Source organism: Beta vulgaris, chromosome 9 (genome assembly GCF_026745355.1).
Source record: "Beta vulgaris subsp. vulgaris cultivar EL10 chromosome 9, EL10.2, whole genome shotgun sequence".
NCBI lineage: Eukaryota > Viridiplantae > Streptophyta > Magnoliopsida > Caryophyllales > Amaranthaceae > Beta > Beta vulgaris.
Genome location: NC_079210.1, coordinates 26567150 through 26580873, shown reverse-complemented (window position 1 = coordinate 26580873; position 13724 = coordinate 26567150). Strand labels below are relative to the sequence as shown.

General features: G+C 36.7%; 3 protein-coding genes across 18 annotated transcripts; all 3 read right to left on the bottom strand.

The window, feature by feature from the left end:
• Positions 1-658: 658 nt before the first annotated feature.
• LOC104903443 (probable LRR receptor-like serine/threonine-protein kinase RFK1) lies at positions 659-7605 on the bottom strand. Of its 16 annotated transcripts, none has more exons than XR_007270097.2 (8): positions 7264-7602; positions 3221-6932; positions 3019-3090; positions 2865-2936; positions 2709-2780; positions 1789-2475; positions 1605-1703; positions 659-987 (listed from the first exon to the last, which is right to left on the bottom strand). XR_007270097.2 is itself a non-coding variant. In XM_048636888.2 (8 exons), exons 4-8 carry the CDS (start codon positions 3120-3122, stop codon positions 909-911), a joined length of 432 nt encoding a protein of 143 aa, XP_048492845.1. In that variant the 5' UTR covers positions 3123-3995; positions 4062-4130; positions 6850-6932; positions 7264-7605; the 3' UTR covers positions 659-908. The 16 variants fall into 16 exon arrangements, 6 of the variants coding, with proteins under 6 accessions (XP_048492845.1, XP_048492846.1, XP_048492847.1 ...); XR_007270096.2 differs by having other exon boundaries at positions 659-1020; positions 1605-2475; positions 3221-3995; positions 4062-6932; XR_007270095.2 differs by having other exon boundaries at positions 659-1020; positions 1605-2475; positions 3221-3980; positions 4062-6932.
• Positions 7606-10052: 2447 nt separating this feature from the next.
• LOC130590185 (uncharacterized) lies at positions 10053-11375 on the bottom strand. The gene is made up of 4 exons (XM_057392215.1): positions 11370-11375; positions 11261-11281; positions 10861-11128; positions 10053-10744 (listed from the first exon to the last, which is right to left on the bottom strand). The coding sequence occupies exons 1-4, from the start codon at positions 11373-11375 to the stop codon at positions 10053-10055; spliced, it is 987 nt and encodes a 328-aa protein (XP_057248198.1).
• Positions 11376-11379: 4 nt separating this feature from the next.
• On the bottom strand, positions 11380-12157 carry LOC130590184 (uncharacterized). Its single transcript, XM_057392214.1, has 2 exons — positions 11724-12157; positions 11380-11677 (listed from the first exon to the last, which is right to left on the bottom strand). The coding sequence occupies exons 1-2, from the start codon at positions 12155-12157 to the stop codon at positions 11380-11382; spliced, it is 732 nt and encodes a 243-aa protein (XP_057248197.1).
• Positions 12158-13724: the final 1567 nt, after the last annotated feature.

Here is a 13724-nt window from a genome sequence, read left to right as displayed (position 1 = left end):
CTGACTCATCATTCTCTTACAGTTTGGTTGGTTTTCCTAGGGTATTCTCTTATTTCTTGAAAAAGAAAAGAGCAACCTACTATGTCTCGTGCTTCTTCCAAAGTTGAGTATCGATCCACAGCTACCATCAGTTTTGGATTGAAATGGTTAAAAGTTAATCTATTGAGCTTGGGTCTTAAACATCCTAAGATTATTCTTCTGTTTTGTCATAGTTAGTCAGTTCGGCATACACATTACCAAAAATCTCGTGTTTCACGAGGGCACCAAACTAATTGAGCTTGACTGTTTTTTTTGTATTCAACCTCTCTAAGTGCAAGTTTTGGTTGGATGAGGTTGCCTTTTTAGGACATGTTATCTAAAAAAAGAGAGTTTCGATAGATCGTGCTAAGATTCATACAATAAGTGAGTGGCCAACACCAATGACGGTGTTTGATATAAGGAGTTTTCTTAGGTTAGCTGGGTACTATTGAAGATTTGTGACTATAAATGTTATCTATGATAGTTTTTTTAAAAAATAATAAAATTATCATTTCACACATATATTGGAAGTATGATTTGCAGCACGCAGCACAACAATGTTGTACAGTACAATTCCTTTTTTTACAGGACAGTGGAGGTGCTGTATCTGTTGTATAATTAATACTCAATCCATAAGATCTTACAACCAATAAATTGAATATGATATTCCAAACTTCCAAAATTCTTTATATCACAAAATAATTGAACTAATATTTATAATTCTAAACTTCTAAAAAGAACTACTATATATACATATCAATATTAATCTAAATCATAAACAATATCAAATCTAGCCTATAGCCACATCCACATGATATCAATATCCAAATCCAAAAATAAAATGTATGTCCAAAAGTGGATTAAGGTAAAAAAAAAAATTAGGCGGAAAGTTAGAACTCATTCATCATTTGTGCTTCCTGTTGATCTCCGACATATGTAATACAACTCCCTAAGTTCATCCATTTTCTCCTGAGAATAGGTTGAACCAATGTCTTGATAGTACTACAGTAAAGGTAATTACAAAATAAGTATTCATATATAAAAACTTGAAAAATATTTAAACTTTATAATTGATTCATGCACAAATTAAAAGGAAACAAATAAGAAGATGAATGTTTATTTTTTCCCAATATTTGAAGTGGGAGTAGTTATTTACTATTGAGACTAAAATAATAGTATGCAAGCACGATAAGTCCTAATTGGTGCACACAATTGTTTTAGGTCATACGACCATAAGAGACTTGAGAAAAAAACACTGACCAAATACCTCGAGAAAGCTCTTGTTCATGGCCTCAATGGCCTAACCCAAAGCCTAACATCCTCTTTCTTAGTACATGATCTAGCAATGCTTTTGTTGCTTGCTTTGTTGAGGGAATATACTTTAAACAATGCTTAATTTTCAGAACTCTTTTTATCATAGTTGTAGCAAGATCATTCATATATAAAGTAATAATCAAGTGTTTTCAACTAAGTTACCCAAACTACTCTTCATCTCTATAATATAATATAGATACAAATCTAGAGTCTGCAAGATTCGTAATCATATAGAAATTAAAAAAGCCAAATTATAACTAATATTCAAGTACCTTATCTGGAATAACTAGTCGTCTCAACTGTACCATCTCAAGCATGTAGCAACACACATAATATCCTCAATCTAGAGTACCAAGCGGTTGGCGAGGGCACTATACACAAGAAATCACAAATACTTTAATATAGACAATGAAGAATATATTTGTGCATCAAAATAATGAATTGAAAGTCAGATACCTCTATTTGATTGCATCTGATTTCCAGATTCTTTTTAATCTTCTTGATATCTTTTCGATGGTACGTGTTAATAACTCCCCTATGTGATCATACTCCACCTAATGTTCAAAAAGCAAATGTTTCCTAGTACAAGGGAAACCACTCACTACCTAAGCTAAACAAGACTTTATGGTTTAGATTTTTCTTTGGGATAATATATATACAAAACAGGCCTCCCTCCTCTTTTACCAGATTATTTTATGGTAAAATACTACTAAATTATCTTAATCTTGCAAAGTAATTTCAAAAATATGTTATCACTACTTCAACCTTATAACTCATAGAATGTTGTGATGAATCAATCGGTAAGTTTTGACTAATAATGCCAGATGAGGCCAATTACTTTGATATGAACATAGTAGAGCTAAAAATCCACTGCAAACCTAAAAATCTCTGACTGCAATCAGTCAGCATTTGCCACCCCTGGGGTAAGTCGTATGTTAAAAGCATGTCATAACCATATTCCTGTGTTATAAAATGTTACCTGTATTTGCCACAAAGACTAGCAGACTTGCCTTACATGTAAGTGTATTGAGTTCATAGTATAAGTTCCCATTTTTAACAACAATAACTTACAACATTTTTATATACTTCATTTTCCATAAGTACGCAGGAAACTCTCCAGCAATGTTGCAATTCCTCGGCACACTATAAATCCAAAAATGAGCAATATAATGAGAAAATATTTATATAAACATTTGGTTTTATAGTTTAAGGGGTTAACATACAGTCGTACTAGGCCAGGCATATTGCATAGATCTAGAAATTTTTGTGTGGATCCATAGATGTCACTTATTCTCATGTGAATTAAGAAATTCTTCAAGGTATTACATAACTGAAAACACAGCGTTAAGATGCCATAGTATAAACCATATACTCACAATTCAGTTAGTCCATTCAAAGAGGATATTCCTGATGCAATAGGCCCCTGAAGCCCACTTACATGCATTTCCCTGAAAAGATGCAGAGTGAGTACATTAGCACCCAAGTAGAACACCACAAAGCAGCTGTTTTTGGTCAATGAGCGAGAATCTTACAATATGTTAAGATGCTCCCAATCTTTTGTATAATCTGGTATAACTCCATCGAAGTTACTATGATTAATCCGACTGCATTAGAAGTAAATGGGACATCTAAATGAGGCAGAAAATGTTGTACTTAGGAGATGGTTTACAATTGTTGCAAACTTACAAACCCGTCAAATTCTTCAGGTGCACAAGTGTTTGAGGTAGTGTTCCACTTAAATGGTTTGATGACAGCACTCTAAAATGCATACCAAAAGAGAGAAAGTACATGATCTAAATTCTAAACAGATGTATCAAGAATATTTATTGGTTAAAAATAGAATGTCCGCAAAAAAAAAAATTCTCTGTTATAGAAATGATGTACTTACAACATCTTCAAGGTCATTAAGTTCCCAAGCTCATCAGGAACTTTGCCATTAAATTGATTGTCCCCGATATTCCGTAAAAGAAAAAAAATAAACAACACGATAAGAAATCCAAGAAGCAATTTACTCAGAAAAGAAGACAATGACTCCTTGATCAGTTGATTGTTCTACAATAGAAGATTCATGGAGAAACCAGTAAGCCATAAAAAAATTTATAGAGTTTTTGCCAAAAATTGCCCATATTGACATCAGTCTGCACAACAGCATCCCTCGTTTTTGAAATTCTTTTTTAAAAAAACCCACCAAAACTTTTAATGAAAGAAAATGCTCTTTATTTAAGTCAAAATCTTACCACTAGCTTAGAGGTATGTTTATCTAAGGGCAGTTTCAACTCATTCAGAGTATTTTTATAGAATTGTAAACATGGATGGTAGATTATTAAGAGAATTAACATATTGGTACTTGAATAAATATGAATATGCAGGAAAGCTTTGGGCAAACTGGCATCATAAAAGGTAGTTTCAAGCAGATTACTCCTAGAAACACATAGAACTGCATCAGCCAGGCAAAACTAATGCTAAAGACACAAATGGTGGAGTTTTCAACTGTGTCAAAAATTTATAGGAGTTTTGAGGTAGTTTCTCCTTATATAGCCGACAAGGTTGTAAATGAAAGAAGAATTGAGACATATAGGGCAGAGAGATTGGCGATATTCCCCAGCTCCTTTGGGATTTCTCCAGACAACCGATTCACAAGTAGAGAGCTGCATGAGTTTCACCTGCATGACTTCGTGAAATTCGAACTTCCAAGATACTCAAAATGCCAGAGATATTTACATTCTTACATAGAGTTTAAGTGCATCGAAGTCCACTCCACAAGTATTTCACTAGATAGATAGTTATAGGCAAAATCACTGCAAGCATTACAACGAAATATTTATACTAGAATTTAGATGAAAAAACAGAAGTCTAGTTCTTACATTTCACGAAGATAAGGAAGCTTCACTAGTTCAAGTGAAAGCACACTAGGGAGACTTAAACCCTTGAGCACTCTACAATGCATACAGATCTGTTTACTAACTTATATCGTAACTAAAAGATGAAATAAAACAAGCCTTTAAAATTGGGATGAAGTAAGAATACATTTTTATAACATGGCAAGTATCGTTCTCATGCTGACAATCACATGTAATGTCGCTTTCATAATTGAATCCTAAATATGGTGTTACCTCAACCTTTTCAACTTGACAGGAAACATCATTAAACTTCCACTCTGTGGCACCCATTGTTTGAATAATTTTGTGTAGAGCAATCGTTGCATAACAGACACAGATTACTAATTCAATTGGATACTAATTTCACAGTATAACTGTTTGTTTTAAACATCTAAATAGACATCAAGCAAAAGCAGAGTAATCTCAACGTATGCGCTACATCAAAAGAGGAGTTATATGTTCTGTCGTTCACGGGAAATCGACATCTTCTATAGATTTTGAGAACTCTCATAGCTTGCATACTTTGCATCTCCTTAAATTACACCAACACGGTGCTTGCCCACTTGGAGCTACGTATATCAAAATGTATTCGTAAAATATCATATAAGAAAAAGCAGCTTTACTACTACAGAAGTCCAAAAATACCCTGTTCTTTGCTTACATAAGTGCCATCAGTGGGCAAGTGTTAGACTTCCATCAGGAGTTGGTGCAAAAGCTCAAAAAGGTCCTAGATCAGTTGTATGGTTGTTCCAGATTGTAATAACATGTGCAAGATCAAAGGTTCATATAATGCCTAATGCTTTCTTGGCACTAGATTATAAATCAAGCGACAACAATAAGTTTGTAATATTACATGAAATGGTCCATGTGAATTAAGTTCCTCAGTCATGTATTTTCACTAACAAATTTATGTGTTTGGCCAATGAATCTCATTATCACTTATATCCCTCACCCCTTGGTGGTGATGAAGATGCATCTTCAGTCACGATATGAATTGAATTGAAGCATCTACATTATAAGGAAAAATTTGTCGATAGAACAACTATGGATTTAGTGCAGGGAGCAACACCAACAAATGTGGGTGTATAGGTTGTGCAGCCAATGACATATGAATAAAATTCTGACAAGTTATGGTGAACTTTTCTAATTTTAGGCAAATGATTAGCCTAGGTGAAGAGTAGAAAGTAGATGGGAGGGTTTTGAAAGTGGCTGAACAAGTGAAGAAATGATAAAAACTTTTAATAATGTCATTGGGTGCACCAAGCGACCAACACTAAAATGTTTATGTTTCCCTCTATACCCACTCTAGTTGGTGCTGCTCGATCACCATAGCTATGGTTCGTGTCATATTGATCACTTAATCCTAAAAACAACAGTTACTATATTAAGTAAAGCATTTAGAAACCGGTTTTTTTATCTTCTAACTACGAATCCAATGTTTGATTGCTATCCCACACATTGAAACGGGAAAACTTTGTGAAACATCTGCATGATCTCAAGGCACTTTTGAGAAGTTCTCTATCTGAGGTGCTCCAAGCACCAGACCCAGTAAGCGTGGAGAAATTCTTTGGCACGCTTCCAACGATCTTGAGTTTTGTGATATTATCTGTAAACAGTTACTTTGGCTAAGCAAATGTTCTTGGCTTGCCAGTTACTAGGGGAAAGGTATATGTTTGGGTTATAACAGCCTGCAAAAGAAGACGAAGTACATGAAATGTGATCATATTATTATGCTGTTGCTGGTGGTTTATATTAAGTTAGAGCACTGGAAGAGGAATGACTCATCAGATACAAGAATCAAGGGCTTAATGTAAAGCCCCAAATTCTAGTGGTGGGGTACTCAATAGATTGATATCATCACTTCATCTCAATTTATAAAGCCATTAAACTACAGCTGATTGGTGTTGTGTATATAGGTTACTAGGCTAATTCCAAATTCTCAAGGAACCAAGTGCAATCAAGAACTGGAATCAATTGTTTACCCAGGCATGTACCAATTGAATTACCAATAGACTTGTTAAGTTTTAGGATCATTATATTTACTCTAGTTCATCATAATTATTTTTTATATGACACCAGGACACCAGAACAAAAATCCTTGAGCTTATGGAAGGAAAGTCGGACATTATAATTGTAAATTATACAGACGGAAATCTAGTTGCATCACTCATGGCAAACAAGCTTGGAGTAACACTGGTAACATAATTTCATAACTCAACAACCATAGTAAGAATAAAGTATACCTTCATTCTGAAGTTAACTGTTTTTCGTGATAGGCCACAATAGCACATGCCTTAGATAAGACAAAGTATGAAGATTAAGATGTCAACTAGAGACAGAAGGATCCGAAGTACCATTTTTCATGTCAGATTTCATCATCACAAGCACATATCAAGAAATTGCAGGAAGCTCAAACATAGATCATTCTCCATTTAGTATTGAAATTTCTAATGTAAGAATATGATCAGCATACTAAAAAGCATAAAGCAATTTTATCAAATACCAATATGGAGTTTGTCATTATGCAACAAAGATAGACCTGACCAGTATGAAAGCCATGCAGCATACACTCTTCTAGGACTATATAGGGTGGTTTCAGGCATCAATATTTTTGATCCAAAATTTAATAATACTGCACCTGGGGCCGACCAATTTGTTTACTCTCCCTTTACAGAAGCACGGAGATGGTTCACGCACTTTCATCCAGCTATTCAGGAGTTACTATATAATGATAAAGATATGAGCACGCGTAAATACAAAAAAAATCCATTAAATGCATAATATTATAAAGCTAACTTGTATCCAATACTCAATATATATGGGTTTTTTTAAAAAAAAAAATCCAACAGAGATTTTTAGAAGACAAGAAGAAACCCATCATTTTCTCCATGTCAACGCTTGATACCATGAAAAACATTAGTAACTACTACCAATCCAAGAAACAAGAGAATTGATTTAAAATCTTTCCCTCTTCCCAACTATGAAAAAGGTTCAAAAACTAATGTGCCTGGCCATCTCTCTCGAAAATTTCAACTTGAAAATTAAGAATTACCTGTTATGAAATTGCGAATTGTGATGTAGTAGTCGGTTTCTCCCAAAACAATTTGTTAGGTAGATTGGAATTGCGAATTTTGATGAATATTTCGATGTTGTCTGCTGCAATAGAATTGTGGTGTGACGGGTAAAAAATCGTCAAAGATGAGAGCCGGAGGTAACACCTCGAGGGGGGAACCGGAGGTAGAAACCGTGAGGGTAACGAAGGGTACGAGTTACAACAACCAAATAACCTTTGCTCTACCAGTAGGAAATCGTTCATAAGGAAGAAAAAGGGTTTACAACAACTTAGAGGTTAAAAAGGGCGGATTTAGAGTAAAAATTCAAGGAGACGTAGTGAGTGCTCCTAATTTTAGCCATGATAGTTTTTTTTTCAATTTAATTATTTTGACAAATTAATTATTAGGTTTTTTGAAAAACATATTTATTATTATTAATAATAAGCAAAGATAACAGTTATTATTATTTTCATAAAAATATAAAGCATCACATAATAATTTCATAGCAAAGATAACACACATTAAGGATAAGTGTTAAGTGATATATTATCAATACAACCTAAGATAATAGTTCTATGGTTAAAACGTTAAATTTAGAGTTTACATAACGGTTGCTTAAATAAGAGTTAATTTAGGGGTGTTATGTTTACCCTTCTTTGTAGTAGTGAAATCAAGTATATTATTGCAGTTTCTAGCCAAAACCGCATCAATATGTCCTGGTACAGGTAATTTTTTTTTTCATTTGCCAATTAATTTTGAAATATTAAAACCAGACAACTAACCCATTCACTTCACTATCCACCAAATTAGCAAAAAAACTGAAGATAAAATGAAATATGAATCTGATTAATATATAAAGATGAAAAATCTAATTACATCAATATTACAAAAGAATAAAATAAAAAAGCAGCGAAAAAACAATCTAAAAAAAGGAAAAAAACAATCTAAGAAAAATTAAAAAGCAACGAAAAAACAGCACCTAAAACAAAAACAAACACAGCAAACAGATCTAAAAAAATCGACAAAAAAACGATCTAAAACGAAAAAAAAGCAACAAACAGATCTTAAAAAAATGAAAAAAAAAATTGAAAAAAGAAATAGATATCTAGAGACGGGCTTCGTCGAAGGCCGAAAAGCTACGTGGCTTCACCATGGTGAGGACAAAATCGAGGGAGAAGAAACCAAAGCCGAAAAACAACGACGATTAAAGTGCATTCCTTCGCCATCTTGAAACGACGACGAGAAAATCTCGAGATGAGCCAACACCGGCGAGCAGGTGAAGAACAAACCGCCAATTTTTTTAAAGACGTCGGTGAGGAAGATACAGAACGAGGCAAGCAGAGGAAGATAAAGAACGAGGCGAGAATTGCGAGGATGAGATAGATAACGTGATTTGGGAGGATGAGAGAGGTGAGAGGCAACGCCGGCGAGAATTGAGAGAGGCGAAGTGAGGTGAGAACATGAGATAAGTGAAAATGGTGTGTGAGGGTGAGAAAGATGAAAATGACGTGTGAGGGTGAGAGGGATGGGAATATAACCCTGGCAGCTTTAAATTATTGCAGTTTTGGAAAGAACTGCAGCAATGGGTGGACGCTGAGTTGAGTAACCTTCTTCCAATCTTTCTCCAGATGTGTTCATCATTTCCAGAAACTAACTCCTTAGTGTTAACTGATTTTGGAGGAACCAGGCTCTGATACCAATTGTTAGTCGAGTACGAACACTTAAACAACTACAAGAGGGGGGGTGAATTGTAGTTGTGGAGATTTTCAAACTTTTTGCAGAAATAAAAAGAAGGGAAATTTCCTCAGGTACCCCTGAGGTTTGACGTAATTCCCAAATTACCCCCCACATTTGGGGAATTCCTCAGATACCCCTGAGGTTTGAGTTTGTGTCTCAAATACCCTTACTACTCACGGCAGGTTGACAGACGTTAACTGAAGCATCTAAAGGGCGCCAAAGGAGATAGAGAAAGTTTAAATGGGGCCCAAATATGTTTGTTATTCATCTTCAACCTCTTTAAACCTAATTTTCAGAGAATTTCCCCAATTCTCTCTTCCTCTCTCTTCTTTGCTCTGTTCTTCGAAAAAATTGCAAGCCCTAAAATGTCGTCCTCTTCTGAAATTGTTGGTCAAATTGTGGAAGCTCTTGTGTATGAAGCGAGAAGATGCAGCAAGTGTAGGAAGAAGATGGAACTTCGCGTTTCTGAATCCAGAGACAACCCTAACAAATTATACTACAAGTGTGTACCTTGTGACAACCACTATTTTTGGGCAACCCCAAAAGTATCTGAAGTGGGATTATCAAAATTGCAGGGGAAATTGGGTGAATGTGGTGAAGACAAAGTCCTGAAGACCTTGTATGATTTAGTGAAGAAGATTGATGAGTTGACTTTTCTCATTAGGTTAATTGGATGGGGGTTATTTATTGTGATTATTATTGTGCTAATTAAGATGTAAGAGTGCTGGTTTTTGTTGGGTGGAAGTTGTTTTGTAGCCCCAAAGATGTAATGTTTGCTTGCTATGAACTGAAATGAATGAAAGAACAGTTGTTTTGTTGCAAATTTGTGCGAAATTTCCAATGTATATATCTCCAAAAAGTGCCATCAATTGAGGTTAATTATATAACATTTCTTGCTTCCAAAAACTGGCCTAAGTTGATGTTCACAAATTATGTTAAATAAACATCACAAGTAACCCAAAAAACTGCCCTAAGTTGTTAATTACATAAGTTTGTAAACCAAGCTTAAAACACTTTCAAATTGTCTAATAAAAGAACCAAAAACAGAAGCTTAAGTTGGTTGTGAAGAGCTTGCGGTTGTGTACTTTGGCTTCTTTGTTTTTCTTCCCTTTTTCTTGTCACCTCCTTCACTTTGAACAGTTGGCTGTGTTGAGACACCCTCCTCCACACCTGCACTCTTCCTCTTTCTTCCTCGACCAGCTGCCTTCTCTTGAGCTGCTGTCAAACCTCCCATGCAACTCCTCTTGTTATGTCCAAGCTCATTGCACTTTGTACACCTGATGGTGACAGACCTCTTCCCCTTCCTTTGCTCACCAGGCTGCCTCTTTCTATTTCTTGGTGGTCTGCCAACAGTCCTTTTCACCCTAGGTGGTGCAATATTAGGGACTTCTGCAGGTGCCCATTGAGAGGGATCAGGCATGGGTGCAATGTTGAGCTCATAGGTCAGCTTGTATGTGGCAGATGTGTAGTAATTGGAGACAAATGGGGAAGGGTTGAGCCTGCTGTTGTTGATAACCCTACAAGCATGCTTGCAAGGTATCCCAGTCATTTGCCACCTTCCACACATGCAAGACATGCCATTCATATCCAAAGGGAATGATGTCTTGCCCTCAACAACCTCCCACTTCCCTTTGCCAGACATATGCAACTGGCAGCCTCTAGCATCCTCTGAATTTTTCCTTAGCTGCTCCTTGGCATAAGGGGTGAGTTCATGTGCTGGCCATTCTTCCACATGCTGCCTGCCTGGTTGCTATTCTAACCATGCAACTTCTTCTAATGGCTACAATACAAGGCACATGATTGATGTTAATTCAAGGCTGAAATAAAATTTTTTAAAATTAGAAGCTAGGTAGTCATACCTTCCAGCATTCCCAAAATAGGCCTAACTCTATCAAGGCCCAAGGTGGCATTAAATGATTCTGTGAAGTTGTTGGTATTATCATCACAGCAAAGGGTGGTGTCAAATTTATGCCTGGCCCATAACTTCAATGGTATCTTCATAAGATACTCATAAGCTTCAACATCAAGCTTCCTGATTTCACTCATTGCTCTGTTGAAGACCCACCCATTGTAGGCATCAGCAGCTTGCCAGAAGTAGGCCTCAAAATATGGGCCACCATACTTTCCCTGCATCATAAAACAGAAGTCAATAGGTGGGCCTAAAAACTTAATTACATAAGTGTAGGACCACAGTACTTACACTAAATTTTTGAACAAGTGTCTACAACAAATTCTTCTGGAAGAATTTGGGAAACTTGCCTTCAATGAAGCTTCAACCCCCTGATCAATATAGCAACAGATTAGGCATAGCAACAGATTAGGAATAGCAAGCATCTTGATGATACATGATAAATAATGAAAAAAGTACCTTCATTCTGTCACTCATAAAAGTCCATCATTCTCTCTGCTGTTGCCAATGTTAGCCTCAAAGACCTGAAGAAGTAGTCCCAGTTGTCTGAACTCTCCTCACTAACCACTGCATATGCTAATGGAAAATTTGTTGGTTTCCATCTAGGGCTATTGCAGATAGCAAGCATCCATTGAAGCCCTTTCAAATGGCAACCATCAATGCCAATTAGTGGTCTGCATCCTTTCATAAACCCCTTGAACATAGCATCAAAACTAACATAAATCCTCTTAAATGTTAGTGGATTAGCAGGGCCTTCATTAATCCAACTGATGAAGGCAAAGGATTCAGGGTTGTTCTCCTTAATGAGCAAACATAATGTGCAGATGCCCATAAGACTCATCATGTGCTCCTTGGATCTCTTTCACAGCCTCAGCCCTAGCCTTATACATAGTGGACTTGGGTACAGTTACCCCATATTTATCCAACACCAAATCAACAAGGGACTGACAGGGTACTTCAAAGTTAGCCCTCACCTGATCCAAAATCTTCCCTGCAAGCCACTTAATACCAGCCATAGGGTTATGTTCAAGTCTGTGACAAGAATGTGGCTCACTTAGAGATTTAATTGCCCATGTCACTTTATCAGGCAAGACTGAGGCATGCAATCTCCAGCCACAATCTTGGTTTGCACATACCACAGTGTATCTCTTTGCATCAACTTTCAGCCTGACCAAATCAGCCCCTACTTGCACAGAAAAATCCCTAACTGCTTGCACCATATGCTCCTTATCTAAGAAAATAGCCATTGTTGTAGCTCTATTTGACCAAATGGTTGTTCAGTAAACAACTTCCCATTTCTATAAACCTTGTGCAAATAACTCTCATTTTCAACCTCATCAGCTAAATCAGGAAACCCCTCATGCACATCATCATCATCATCTTGCTGCCTGCCTATTTCTTCTTCTGCAGTTTGTTGAGGCTCAGTTTGTCTGTGTTGCTTTCTTTCTGATGGTTGAAATGTACCCCCCCTTTAGCTGTGTCTTTGGGACCCTTCTGGTCCTAGGGTTTTGTGATTCTGTTGTTTGAGTGGGCTCAGTTTCAGTGGGCTGGGTTTGGGTGGGCTGGGTTTGGGTGGGCTCAGTTTCAGTGGGCTCAGTTGGTTGGGTTGGGGTGGGCTCATTTGGTTGGGTTGGGGTGGGCTCAGTTGGTTGGGTTGGGGTGGGCTCAGTTGGTTGGGTTTCATTGGGCTGGGTTTTGGTGGGGTTTTTTGTTGCTGCTTTTTTTGGAGTTAGTTTCTTCCTGGCCTTTGTTTTTGGTGGTGTTTGCTTTTGGGCCTGGGATTCTGTGAACTGGGGCCTGGGGGGGAAGCAACAAATGGATTGGGCTTAGACCTTGTTCTACCTGCTGGTCCTGAACAACTTTCTTGGGACTGAGCCACTTCTTCTGTTTCTCAGGACTTACAAAACATAGTCCACTCCTTCCTTGAGATCCCCTCATCAAACACAGGTACCTCTGTAGCCAAAGGCTCTATATCTATGACCTATTCCTCCTTTTTTCTTCTGCCTCCCTCCTTTTTTCTTCTTCCTCTTTTTGTCTTCTCTCTGCATCCTCCCTCTCTCTCTGTTGTCTAAACAGTTCTTGCTCCTCCATCATTTTTCTCAGCCTTTCTTGACTCTCAGCCCACTTTCTTTGCCTCTCCAATTTTTCCTTTTCTTTCTGTTCCTTGTATGCTTTCAGTTTGTGGTAACTCTCAACATAACTAGAAGGAACCTCTAAGTTTGTTATGTATAAATCTATCTCCATTTTATTTTGAAACAAACTAAACATCCTAATAAGATGCACATCACAAGTAACCTCAACTAACTGTTGAATCCCAGGTGGATAGTACTTAATAACAGGATTTTTTGCAGGTATGACATTTTGCTTATGAGCTTCCTGTTCTAAGTCTTGTAGCAAACACATGAAGCTATACTGATCAGTTTCTTTTACTCTTATATCATAACCATTGTGTTCATAGTGAATAGTTAACCAAATCGCAACCATTTTCAGAGATAATACCCCAAACCCTACAAAATCATTACACCAAAATAAACCCCACAATCAATTTACAGGCCATAATAACGAGATTGAAAACCCTAACAATTGTTCATTTAACAGGAAATCATAAAAATTACGCATTTAACATGGAAAAAATTGTTCAGAAGAGAAATTACTGTTACATACCTTGCAATTCGAACTCGCCTTCCAGAAATTGTTCTTCGTTGTAAAAAAAAATCCCCCTTTGTTTGAATCTTTAAAGAATTTGGTGCGTTTTTTGGGAAAAAAAACCCTAGATTTTGGGATTTCTTCATTCAACTGCCAATTCCTCTTCCT